The following is a 12,924-nucleotide window of genomic DNA, read 5'->3' as shown; positions in this document are numbered from 1 at the left end:
CTCACGCAATCCAACTATCTCCACATGCTATCATTAGTCAGCCCCATCTTAATTCCCAACGTCTCTGATCAGTCACAGCAGACGTTAATAGTCATGCACCATTGCATTCCATCGCGACCATGTCCGAATGACTCCATGGCCGTATCCGACCTGTCGCTGTGGGTATGTGTATGATCAGCATTGAGACGTGTGATGGTGCTGCAGAGTCCTTATGCAGGTGCGCGCGCTTACATGCAGGCCTGGGACAGGGCATTTCAGCGCTGAGGAGACCCTAACGCCAAGCCGCGCCAGAGGCAGGCTGTACTCAATTGTCCCTCCCGCAGCAATCGCAATGTGAACCTGCAAGTCCACATCCTCTCCCTCTCCATTGATCCCAGGCTTCTCCTTCACTTCCCCCACCCGTTCACCAAGCAAAGTAACAACTCCAATACTGATTGATCCACCACATTACATCAATCAACATGCCGCTTCGCGAGACGGACCCGGATTTCGAGAGCGACATCTTGGAAAAGGTCACGGCAGACGTCGAGGCCACCCGCAATCTCGAGTTTGCGGTTTCCGAGTATCATCTGCCGCTGCCGCTCCTCCTCGTTGACGAACTTGCGGAGAAGCCATTGCCGTGCCATGAACCTGCCGACGAGACCCTCGCCATCAGCGCCCACTTGTCGGTGCGCATTCGCGCCTTTTACAACCAGATTGCCGCCGCCTACAACCGGGTCGAGGATCCGCCAGCCAGCCTCGGCCTCAAGATCGAAATCCAGCCGCAGAATTTCGACCCAGAGGAGCCGGAATGCTACCATCGCAGATATCATTCACGTCGCCTGCAGCTGCACAACCCAGAGACACTGCCCGACCTGCCCTTTGTGAGCCGCCTGATCATCAAGTCAAGGGCGTACGGCTCTGGTGCCGAAGACGCGACAGACATACGCCCTTTGTCTCCCCTCGTGCCGCTGCAGTGCCTCGTCCACCTACCAGCTGTCCAAGAATGGACTATCCCCTGGTTCTGGGAGCGGCCCATGCCTGCCTGCATGCCCAGTAGGGTGATGCGCGAGCACTACACATGGCCGTGGGAGGGCCCCCTGCGAGACGCCCGCCACGAGTTCGGCGCCGCCATCATGGACCAGGAGAAGCACCTCTGCGGAAGAAGAATCCCGGCCGGTCTGACCAGGGCCGCGCTGCACTTCTGGCCATTCTTCTCTCGCCCCAACAATGACCAGTCCGTGGCCCGGCCGAATCTGATCCATCCGGCGGACAAAGATCCTGTGTCTGTCGGCCTGTGCAAGCTCGGTGCTCAGCTCAGCCTATTCGATATCCGTGCTATGATCACTCCGGACCTGTTCCCTAGTCCCGAGGTACCAGCCCACCAGCAGTGGTCACAGATACGGCGGTTCCGGCTCGAGTTCCACTCCCTTCGCTCAGACGGGCGGTGGTACTTTGTCGGCCCTGGTGGCGAGGACCCGCACGACTCTGAAGAAGGAGGGTACACGATCTCAGACGAACATTACCCTCTCGAAATAGACACGGAGGAGGATGTTGAACTCGACGATGAGTACAGCGACAATCCGGACGACGAATATGACTACCGTCTAGACATGTTCCGCACCGAGCCCTGCAGGCAGCGGCTGGAGCCCCTGCTTGCGGCGTTTGCCAAGTCTCTGACTACCCCTAACATGCCGCGCCTCGAGGACGCCGAGATGCTCACATACCTGTGGTGGGACCCTTCAAACGACAGAGACAGTGAGAAATATGGCTTGCCGATGAAAAAGGGTCACAGATGGGGTGTAAAATTCATTGCCGGCCGCAGCGATGAGAAGGACAAGAAGGACAGCGATGCCGCTGCAGCAGCCCCAACACCACCGGTGGTGCAGTGGCAGGTTGGCGACTGGAGGCCCAGCGACGAGGTCATGAGTCTGTTCGAAAACCTGGGACGGCAGGAGTGGCTCAATCTCGAATGGGACAAGTATCGATCTACCGCAGGGCGCGATTTGCTGGGAAATAGCACGTCGAACCCAATTTAGTCCGGCGGCGACAACCGGGATCCTTCACTCGGTATTCCAAACAAGAAGTCTGACACCTTTTTCAAAATTGCAACATCAATTTCCCGTACAACAGCAGCTGGTGAGTCAGGTCGAGCAGAGTTGGCAGACAACGCAACAACACAGGCACACACAGCCGACGCGGCCGAAACGGCTCGTTTATCGTTCCATCCCCAATGGGGATGTCTTTGCACAACCGCGACAGCGGCCTCCCAGGTGAACACCGGGCACTTTGAGACAGGACTTTTCATGTACCATCAAAATGAATGAGAGACACCTTCAGTTGCGAAACAAGTTACAAGATCATCTACTGTACACCACTCTCTCCTCTCCGCTCCCGAGCTATGGGTTTCCCACCTCCGTAGAGTCAAGCCATTTCACAGATTCTAACGGCGGCTTCTAGCTGGAAACCCCAACACAATACGCCTGGCCAAGCCAAAAGTTTGTCACGCAATCCCTTGAAACGGCAGGGTTCCAGGCATAAAACTGATCCAGGGTGATGCCATTATCGCTGGCCATGGAAGCGCAGCCGTCGCCGTCTACCACGACGTCCCACTTGTTACAATTAGCAGGCTGGCCGGTATGTGTCGGTGCAGGTGGTGTCGGCTTCGCTGTGGTTGATGCTGGTGGCGTCGTGGTAGGGGTACCCCCGACACTAGATCGGCCGACGCAGTATGCCTGCCCCAACCAAAAGTTTGTCACACAGTCCTTGGATACCGCCGGGTTCCAAGCATAGAACTGGTCGACCGTGATACCGTTGTCCGCGGTCATGGACCCGCAGCTGTCGCCGTCTACCACGACGTCCCACTTGTTGCAATCCGACGGCTGGCCTGTGTGGGTTGGTGCGGGAGGGGTCGGGGCTGCCGTCGTGGAAGGCCTGGTTGACGATGGGGTTGTTGTGGCGCCAGAACCAGCCCCAGAAACGCCGACACAGTATGCCTGCCCCAGCCAGAAGTTGGTGATACAGTCCTTAGAGACAGCAGGGTTCCAGGCAAAGAACTGCTCAACTGATATGCCGTTATCACTGGCCAGAGAACCACAGCTATCGCCTTCCATCACTACGTCCCATTTGTTGCAGTCTGCGGGTTGGCCGGTATGCGTGGGGGCCGGAGCAGTGGGCTTCGTCGTCGTCGGCGCCGTGGTTGAAGCAGACTGCGAGGCCGTGGTGCTGATACCCTGGCCCTCCCTATGCGTGCAGTAGGCCTGTCCGAGCCAGAAATTCTCTGTACAGTCTGCGCTCACAGCCGGGTTCCATTCGAAGAAAGTGGCGAGAGAGATCCCGGCGTTATCAGCGACGGACTGGCACGAGTCACTGCTGACCACGACGTGCCAGCCGTCACAGTCTTCCGGCTGGCCTTCGTGCGTCGGCGCTGGCGGCTGCGGTCCGGTCTCGGTGGGCTCAGGCTCCTCAGTGGTGGTGGTTTGCGTGGGCGGCAGACCCCAGGAGCCGCAATACCGCAGGCCGACCTGGAACACGCACGCCGGGTCAGTGACGTTTGTCGTGAGCGAGTTCCAGGCGATGAAGCTGTTAAAGTCGACGTTGTAGTTGGACGCTGCAATCTCACAGTTGCTGTTCCAATAGCCGAACACGTCAGACGAGTACTGATAGTCATCGCCCTTGAAGTAAAACACACAATCGTCGCGGACGCCGGTAGCCAACGGGAGCTGGGTCAGTCTTGGATCCAAGGTCATGGTGGCGTTGGGCAACATGGTGAAGGGTACCCCGGTGAAGGACTCGTTGGGGTCAATGGTGACGGAGGCATATCCGGGTCGGCCGGGATAGTTGTTGATGTCTCCGACCGCCTGGACGCAGTAGCTCTCCTGTGCAAAGAGGTTGGTGCAGTTGGCATTGATGCCTGTATTCAGGAACATGAAATCATCAAGAGATATAGCAAACTTGAGAGTCACCAGGTTGCAGTAGTCGCCAGCCTCGACCTCGTACCAGCGGCCGCAGGGCTTGTCAGATCCGATGGCCGTGTTGGAGGGGATCGGGGCAGCACTGGTGGGCGTCACCGGAGGAACATTCGTCGTCTGAGCGGGTGGAAGCTTGGGTCCGGGTGGTTCGATGCAAAGCGTGGTGCCGTTCATCATGTTGAGGTTGGAGCAGACCGGGTTGATGACGGGGTTCCAAGCCATCAGCTGTGGCTCTGTGATGTTCGCAGCTGCAGCGATGGCTGAGCAGGTCGTGTTGACTGCCACCGTGACAGTCTTACACGTGTTGGTGATGCAGAGACTACCCGAAGTCGGGAACTCGAAACAATAAGCACCGAGGTGGTTGTCAGACAGCATCCACGCCGTACCGACACTCTGGGCCTTGGAAATGCTGTAGCAATCGTCACCGCCCTGGATCTGGTACATGGTGCCGTCGCAGACTGACTCGGTGGGCTGCGGCTCGCTTGTGAAGTAGTCAATGGTGGATGTGGTGGCAGGCTTGCCCGTGATGCCACAGCTGGACGTCAGGGTTTGGTAGATGGACTCGCTGGCCACGACGGGGCCGTCAAAGTAGGGCGACCCAGATCGTAGGCGCAGTCTGGCTGCGAGACACGGGTCACAATCCGCAGGCTTGACAGCGCCCTCGGGAAGTACGTTGATGTAGTTAAAGGCGGAAACTGACGAGCTGTTAGTGAAATGCGCTGGCAAGCCTAGAATTACGCAACATATCATGTCCGCGGGAGACTCACCTCCAGGATTGGTGAAGAAAGCTGCTAATGCGGCTACGGGGCCGCAGAAGGCATCGTTCTCTTTGAGACACGTGAAGCCATAGGTGTACCGGCGGCTGGCAGGGATCACAATGGGTGATGCGTCGAGGTCATCCTCGGCAGGAATGACAATGTCGTTGCCGCAAGCAGACCGGACCGAGCTCTCCCACGACTGCAGCGCAGAAGCACAGCCATCGGTGCACATACGGGTCAGGGTGGCAGGCGGGTAGTAGAAGTCATGACGGAGGGCTGGTACGAGCGGATCACAAGCGACATCAGCCATGAGGGCTGCAGAACATGCCGCATCCAGATCTTCAGGAAGACTGTCGTCGTAGAGCATCTTGACGGCGGAGACTGGGCTGGGGCTCGGGCTCAGAAGAACACCGAGTCCAAGGACACAACGCCTGAAGGTAGCCATGAGTCTTGATGGATCGTGTCTTCCTCTCTCTCTCACCAGGAGTTGAAAGAGTGAATCGTGAGTTGATGAGACTGAGACGTCCAAACAAGGGAGGAAGGCAGAGTTGGGTTTACCCAGACACGGATAAGGGGCAATGAGCGACAGCCAGAGTGATAAGTATGTCGGAAAGTGTCAATGAATCCAGAGAAAGCAACGGAGGTGTACAACAGTTGCCCATGTCCGATGGGGAATTTGGATCAAGGGAGTCCAGGCGATCCAACTTGTCGTCGTCCTGTTCGAGACACAACGAGATACAACCGCCCTATGCAAGAGAACGGGTCACAAGAGTCTTTTTCCAACTTGTCAAGGATTATCAGTCCAGGCTTGACCCGAGTGCATCCTTGGATATAGAAGTATTTAGGTAGTACAGGTACGGAACTCACCATCGCCTGCCTTAAACGGAAATGATGCTGGTGATTAGGTGAGATTTTGATGCGATGTCACGTCTTGGCGTACAGAAGCTTGTTCACATTGTAGAACCAACAATCAAGGGAGATAAACAGATGCAAACCCGGTGACCTTCTGGCCGAGACATGGGCCCAATATTGCTTACATGCATGGTTCCTGCAGGGGGCTGATGGAGCGGCCCGCCCGCTTTTTAGTACACCGAACCTTCAGCAGTATGCACGAAATCACGATATCACACTTGAAATCCCACGCTGATCGGACCCGCTCTACATAAGAGGCAAAGATGGGAGAGTATTTCCGAGCGGCTGATCGGAAAAACAGGACGATGGTATTCTGACATCGACATCCATGAGACCCCTATTTGCATTGCCAAGACCCTGCATGCCAAATTAAGTACGGAGCAGGTTACCCTTGTGAGCCACCAAGATAGTCGAGAACTCGCTGCCTGGGCTTAGTTTGACTTTCAGAGTACATGCAGGGCAAGTGGATTTAGGATTCGCGTGGAGATTGTGACTGAAACTGGGGCAGTGTGTGTTGCTCTAGAACACCGTTCGAGCTGTTTTGTCAGACGAGACACTCTGTGCGAATTACTCGGTATGTCTTCCCAGTCTGTTTTCCTTTAAAGATGTTTCGGCTAGCTGACTTTGTTCGTCATCTTTGCGAATGGATCTCCTTTTGTTTCGTTCTTTATCAAGTCTTTGATCACTCCTCTCTCTCTCATCGGGGACCACATTCCTTCGAGTAACGTCCTTTGTTGCTGGGTAGAGCTCCTAAAGGCTCAGATCTAAGCGCGACCATGCGACAATGGTCCCCGCTCTCGTGGAGCTGTCTGCTCCTGTCTGCTTTCATTAACCCCTCTCTTGGAGCAGTCATCACAGCAAGATCTGGTAGTGCCAGCGTGGATGCAGTTCCCGACCTACCCGACTCGTGCCGCGCTGTTGTCTCGTAAGTAAACCCCCCTTATTCTATGTTCAATGACCTGGACTAGTATTAGAGCATCATATCCTGACTCGCTATGAACGATATTTCAGACCCTTTGATTACTCGGCCAAAAACCGACGTGACCATGTGTTGCCAGTCTGCAGTGCTGACAGCTCTGGTCCAGTCGCTCCTCGCGACAATAGCCATGTCGTTGACGCTGACGAAAGTGAAATCGTTCCTCTTGCGTTACTCGAGACTGGCGTGTCTTCGCTAGTAGGACGCACCGAGCTATCCTCCCTGTTTGGGAGACAGGTAGTCGGCGGAGATGACTATACCTGCGGCCCCGACCGCCCTTGCAAGAACAAAGCTTGCTGTCCAAAGAAGACTGGCCAGTGCAACTATGGCGAGGAGTAGGTACCCTCATCCCCGCATGCTCTTGAATAGAGGCTAATCATTTCTTCTCTTCACGCAACAGAGCCTGCGGCACATCTGGCATCTCTCCTAATGAGGTGTGCTGGTCCAATTGCGATGCTAAGGCAGAATGCGGCAAGAACGCCGCCGTCCCTGGCCAGAAGTGTCCCCTGAACGTCTGCTGTGGCAAGTGGGGTTTCTGCGGAATGACAAAGTATGTACAGATTCAGCGTAATGAAGATGCCTACAGAGAAGAGAAGTGTTGACGATTGTGAAATAAAGGGATTTCTGCGACAAGGAAGACCATGGAGCGACTGGCGGTTGCCAGTCTAACTGTGACCAGCCAGGTCCCAAGGACAAGGCGTCGGACCAGCTCAACCGTGTCATTGGATATTACGAGGCATGGAGACACGACTCCAAGTGTCAGGATATGGTAAGCTTACTTGACCACTCCTTCGCAACGTACCTGTTTTACTAAGCGTGACATACAGGGCCTGAAAGACATCCCTGTCAACTCCCTGACCCATCTCTACTTCTCTTTTGCCTTCATCATGCCGGACTTACAGATCGTCGGGATGGATAACCTGCCGGATAAGCTGTTTACAGACTTCACCGACCTCAAGAAGAAGAACCCAGCCCTCAAGATGATTATCGCAATTGGTGGGTGGACACACAACGATCCGGGCCCTTTACAAAAGGTGTTTAGCAACATGGTCAGCACCAAAGCGAACCGGTCCAAGTTCATTGGCAACCTCATGTCCTTCCTTCGTATGTACGCCTTTGACGGTGTAGACTTTGACTGGGAATACCCTGGCGCGGATGATCGCGGTGGTGTCCCCGAAGACGGCGAGAACTTTACTCAGTTCCTCAAGAAGCTCCAGGAGGAGATCAAGAAGCAGCCCGTCAAGTACATTGTGTCCTACACGGCGCCGACGAGCTTCTGGTACTTGCGCCACTTTGACCTAAAGTCAGTTGACTATACTGATTTTGTCAACGTCATGTCATATGAGTAAGTCTGACGACAACTTTTGTTCTCGGACCTCAACTAACCACATGTCTCTAGTCTTCACGGAGTCTGGGATCGTGATAACCCGATCGGGTCTCACATCTACGGCCACACCAACCTGACCGAGATGAGCCTGGCGTTTGACCTCTTCTGGAGAAACAACGTCCCGGCCAAGAAGCTGAACATGGGACTCGGCTTCTACGGTCGCGCGTTCCAGCTGGCTGATCCGTCTTGCAACAAGCCCGGGTGTCTCTTCAAGGGAGGCGCCACCAAAGGAGCGTGCAGTGGCGAGTCTGGAATCCTCAGCTACCGCGAGATCCAGGAGGTCATCAAAGTTAACAAGATCAAGCCTGTCCACGACAAGGAAGCCGGTGTCAAGTACATCACCTGGAACACCGACCAGTGGGTGTCGTTTGACGACAAGGAGACGTTCAAACAGAAAAAGGACCTCGCGGCCAAGCTCGGTCTCGGCGGCTATCTCATCTGGGCCATCGACCAAGACGACGCCGAGATGTCTGCGTTGGCTGTCGTCCTGGACCCCAAGCCCCTGGGCGACTTCAAGTCGATCGATAAGGGCGACGAGAATTGGACGGGCACCAACGAAATGTGCTACGTTTCCAGCTGCGGCATTGAAGACTGCAAGGCGGGCGAGATCAAAATCACCGACCAGAAATGCGGCGATGACAAGAAGAGCACCCTCTGCTGCCCCTTGTCGGGCGCCCCTGACCCCAAGTCGTGCACCTGGCGAGGCGGCGAGACAAGATGGTGCAATGGCTACTGCAAAGACGACGAGGTCATGACGCACATGAGCAAGTACGGCGGCGGCCACGACTGCTGGGACGGCCAGATGGCGCACTGCTGCAAGAGCTCCCTCGGCGAGAAGAACATCTGCAAGTGGCGCGGCGTCGGCGAGCAGTGCCACAGCGGCGAGCTGCCTCTAACCTTCTCCGGAACCGTCCTCGACATCCTCGACGACGTCGCCAAGATCATCCTGCGGGTGGTCGGCCGCGCGTACCCGCTCGCTGCCCTCACTGGTCTGGTCCTGCTCGAGGTTCTCGACGAGCTGGACCTCGACACGCGGAAGCTGTACTGCTGCCCCGAGAAGGAGGTTGAGAAGTGGAAGAACTGCGCCTGGTACGGCAAGCCGGGCAACTGCTTCGACGGTCACTGTCCGGACATGAAGACGGTGCAGATCACCGACTCGTACTTTGGCGGCAGCGACAACTGCGGCATCCACACGACGCGCGTCCGCACGTTCTGCTGCGAGTCGGACGGCGAGCCCCTTTTCCTGCCCGTGGACCTCAAGAACCTGTTTGAGCACCCGCCCGAGGGCGGTTCCGATACGGACTTTACGCTTGAGACGGACAAGACGTCGGCCGACGGCGACAACGACCCGAACGAGGCCGCGTTCCAGTTCGTGGTGCTCGTCTCGCCCGAGGCGCTCCAGATCTCGCTTGACAAGCGCGACGGATCCCACTGGGACGTCTTTGACTGCCACGACTCCATCTCCGAGGGCGAGCATACCGTTCGCATGGTCTGCAACGACCACACACCAGACAGCAACTGTCACAAGATCGGCCTTGGCCACGGCGTCCCGGGAACCATCCTCCAGATGCCCAGAGGCTGTGGCCCGGGCAAGTATGCCGTCGCCAAGAGTATGGCGCCGGCACCTAGCAGAGACCACGCCAAGCTGCTGCCCCGTCACTTGTCTCATCTCGCCGGCCTCGAGCCTGTCGTCTACGACTTGACGTTCGACTACGACTTCAGCCGCGTGCCGCGCGATCTCGGCAACACCCAGATGCGCATCGACTACAGTAATCAGGACGACTACTGGGACAACATTGTCGCCGGGTCCGTCAGCCGGAAGCGAGACGTACACGGGAACGAGAGGCTCGCCAGGCGGACGCTTCAAGATGTCGGCGGGAACCCGGTGCGCTGGCTCGAGGAAGAGTTCCGCGACGACTTCCACCTTGACAAGATTGCCTCGCGGGACCTGCACGAGCGGTGGTTCGGCAAGAGCATCCTCGAGTGGCTGGCGGCCCTCGTCAAGCCTGAGATCAAGCGCGAGTTCACGCACAAGTACGACGACAGCGTAACTGCAAAGTTGTTTGACGAGTCGTGGGACTGCCCTGGCTCGGTGGAGGGCGTCAACTACGACGGCCACCTGCTCGGCCAGGCCGTCCTCGACATCGAGGTCGAGTCCAGCTTCGGCTTCACCCTCATCGTCGAGAGCCTCACCCTGCCCCTCAACCTCGAGAACAGCTACCTTACCTTTTACAACAAGGGCAAGGTTACTGGCGTGGTCACCCTTGAGGCCCTCGCCCGCGTGACATACGAGAAGAAGAAGGTCATTCTCAACTTGCCATTCCCCGGTGCCTCGTTCAAGATCCCCGGAATCGCCACCATCGGTCCCCAGCTCACCGTCGAGGGTAGCATCGACGCCTCCCTCGGAATGGCTGGCTTGATCGAGACCAAGCTCGAGATTGCCAAGTGGGAAGTTCGCCAAGTCCTGCCCGACGCCAGCGCCTACAAACCCGATCTCATCGACAACAGCAAGCCAAGCCTCGATCGGACAGGCGACTTCTCGGGGATCCAAAAGCCCGAGTTCTATGCAGGTGTTACAGCCTCTGGAGATGTCACCTTCAAGCTGTCAGCCGCTGCGGAGTTTGGTGTTCGCTTCGTCGAAAGGTGGGACGTTCCTCCAGCAGCAGCCGCAGTCGTGGGCGAGGTCAGCCTGACGACCAAGTTCGCAGCGGGCATCTCGACCTCGGGAACGTGTCCCTTCACGTACGGTCTTGATGTCGGCGCTCGCTTGTTCGCGAGAGCAACGGCGCCCGACCCGTTCGGTACCGGCTGGTCTGGTGGTGAAGTCGACCTCACGGACAAGTGGGAGAGGACCATCATCAAGGGCGGCACTTGTCCCGATCTAGGCCCGATACCTTCCAAGAGAAGTCTCCGACGTCGAGACCCGCTCTTCATTGAGGGCCGCGCCGAAGAAGAGGACATCACCAGGAACGTATCTAGGTCGAGAGTCCCCGAGGCCGGTGCCTACGAAGCCCTCGATGCGAACTTAGTATCCAGCCTCGACGCCGACCTGCGCACAAGAGACATCTCCGCCGGACACATCTCGTCTCTGGTCAAGAGAGGTGGTGTATACGGTCCGGCGTTCAGCCTCCCGATCGGCGAGTTCTTCTGCCCTTCTGAAGACAGCGAAGAGGGCATCACGTGCAAGGAAGCATACGACTCCCTACAAGAGGGCAACGAAGGAGGCGTCTGGCAAGACGCGAAGAAGCGCAAGAGGGAGGAGAAGCTGACTCCAACGTCCACCATTGATGAAAACGCTATCGCCGCCGAGTACCATGCTCATCAGCTCAATCAAAGCCACCGGGCAGGGGATGAGGAGTTACTGCACATACTAGACAAGAGAGCCGATGAAAAAAATGTCAAGGCTTGTTTAATGAAGTACGACATAACAAACACCTTTCCCCGTGGCGGCGAACTTGCAGGAAAAGGTAAAGATTGGGGCTGGGAAGACCCCGCGGACTGCGGCAACTTTAACTTTGGCGACCCCCTGACGGCACGCGCCGCCAACGTCCAGTATCACACCGAGCACGTCCTCGAGGCACAGATGATTGACCAGTTCTTCCAGTGGCTTGACAAGAAGAAGTCCAACTTGGCCGACCCGACGCCAGGTGCGGCCCAGGGGTCTACCGTCTCTTTCTGTCAATATGTCAACGAGCTATGGGATGTTCCCGCTTTCGCGTGGGGCACCGAACCCACGAGCGGCGGCCCCGGCAAACCCTGGACCCCCATCCAGCACATTGCGGCGCAGTTCCCGACAAGGACGTTCAAACCAGACGACTTTGTCGCCCTGGAGTCTGCCATCAACACGCCTAGCAAGACGAGCGCCTGGCGAGCGAATAACCCTTGGAAGACGACGTCCTGGACCAAGAAGATTGAGAAATATGCAGACGCCAAAAAGATTTTCTCCAGGCTCCGCAGTACGATGGGCTCACGCTTGTACCAGGACCACTCGACCATTAGGACAACCATGAAGGAACAGACAGACCGGATAGGCAAGATACTCGACGCCCTCGACTCGACCCTGCTGCAAGCAAACCAGCGCACTGGATACCTGAAATGGTCGAAACAGAACCTCAAGTCCGAGTGGGAGACTTATATGAAAGGCCAGTACACTACAATGGTATCCAAGACCGAGGGCCTCGTCAATGATTTCCTTCCCATGATGAAAAACTTGTGGGCATCGCAGGCAGAGAAGGACAAGTGGAAAGACGATCCCAAGGATACAGCGGCGGTGACAGCCACAAAAAAGGAACGCCAGAACTTCATAAAGGCCATTGAAGACTTTGACAAGAAATGGAATGCGCTGCCCAAGTGGACGAACCCCCTCTGATGACGAAACAATCGCAGAAACAGCATGATTATTGTCATCATCGTTATTTCAAGATGTTATTAAGCTATGACCTGTCTTTCATTTTGGTTTCCTTTCTTTTAAGACGCTTCAATTCAAGTTTATGTATTTATGCATGCCCGACAGAGGTGGAAGGCACTGAGGGTAATTTCTTTGTACATCAATGACCTGCAATTCGTTTTAGTCTGTAAACTCGTATCGGACGTGTTTTGCTCACTGATGTGGGGAGCCTTAGCTTTCACTACGGCTTATACTAGGCTCATCAGTGATTCTGAAAGATGGATGACGAAGAGCGTATAGCTGAGGGTAGCACTAGCTAAGGGGGCAGTTGAAGAAGGGCTTCACTTGCACTTACTAATAGTGTCGTTCGACCTGCTTTTGTGCCACTTGAGGAGGTCCTCGCCTTAAACTTTAATGAATACTTGAAACAAGTGTTGCATGCAAATTTAAACAGATTCTTGATCTCCTCACAAACCTAGCATATGCAGCTAAATCTATTGGTCAGTCTATTGAGAGATCTCAAACAATATCTCATTCCAAGATAATTTTAGAAA

The 12,924-nt window shown here is 55.9% G+C and overlaps 3 protein-coding genes across 3 annotated transcripts; 2 read left to right on the top strand and 1 right to left on the bottom strand.

Annotated features, from left to right (window-relative positions):
• Positions 1-461: 461 nt before the first annotated feature.
• Positions 462-2,018, top strand: COL26b_011747 (uncharacterized protein; the record flags this gene model as incomplete). Its single annotated transcript, XM_053184408.1, has 1 exon — positions 462-2,018. The coding sequence occupies one exon, from the start codon at positions 462-464 to the stop codon at positions 2,016-2,018; it is 1,557 nt and encodes a 518-aa protein (XP_053031682.1).
• Positions 2,019-2,435: 417 nt separating this feature from the next.
• COL26b_011746 (uncharacterized protein) lies at positions 2,436-5,075 on the bottom strand (the record flags this gene model as incomplete). The annotated part of the gene is made up of 2 exons (XM_053184407.1): positions 2,436-4,645; positions 4,718-5,075. The coding sequence occupies 2 exons, from the start codon at positions 5,073-5,075 to the stop codon at positions 2,436-2,438; spliced, it is 2,568 nt and encodes an 855-aa protein (XP_053031681.1).
• Positions 5,076-7,148: 2,073 nt separating this feature from the next.
• COL26b_011745 (uncharacterized protein) lies at positions 7,149-12,352 on the top strand (the record flags this gene model as incomplete). Its single annotated transcript, XM_053184406.1, has 4 exons — positions 7,149-7,203; positions 7,280-7,365; positions 7,424-7,941; positions 7,996-12,352. The coding sequence occupies 4 exons, from the start codon at positions 7,149-7,151 to the stop codon at positions 12,350-12,352; spliced, it is 5,016 nt and encodes a 1,671-aa protein (XP_053031680.1).
• Between the last annotated feature and the right edge of the window lie 572 nt (positions 12,353-12,924).

Source organism: Colletotrichum chrysophilum (genome assembly GCF_026319265.1).
Source record: "Colletotrichum chrysophilum strain AFK26 chromosome Unknown scaffold_149, whole genome shotgun sequence".
Classification (NCBI taxonomy): domain Eukaryota; kingdom Fungi; phylum Ascomycota; class Sordariomycetes; order Glomerellales; family Glomerellaceae; genus Colletotrichum; species Colletotrichum chrysophilum.
Note: the sequence above shows the minus strand (reverse complement) of the source record. Positions and strands in the feature narration are given on the sequence as shown.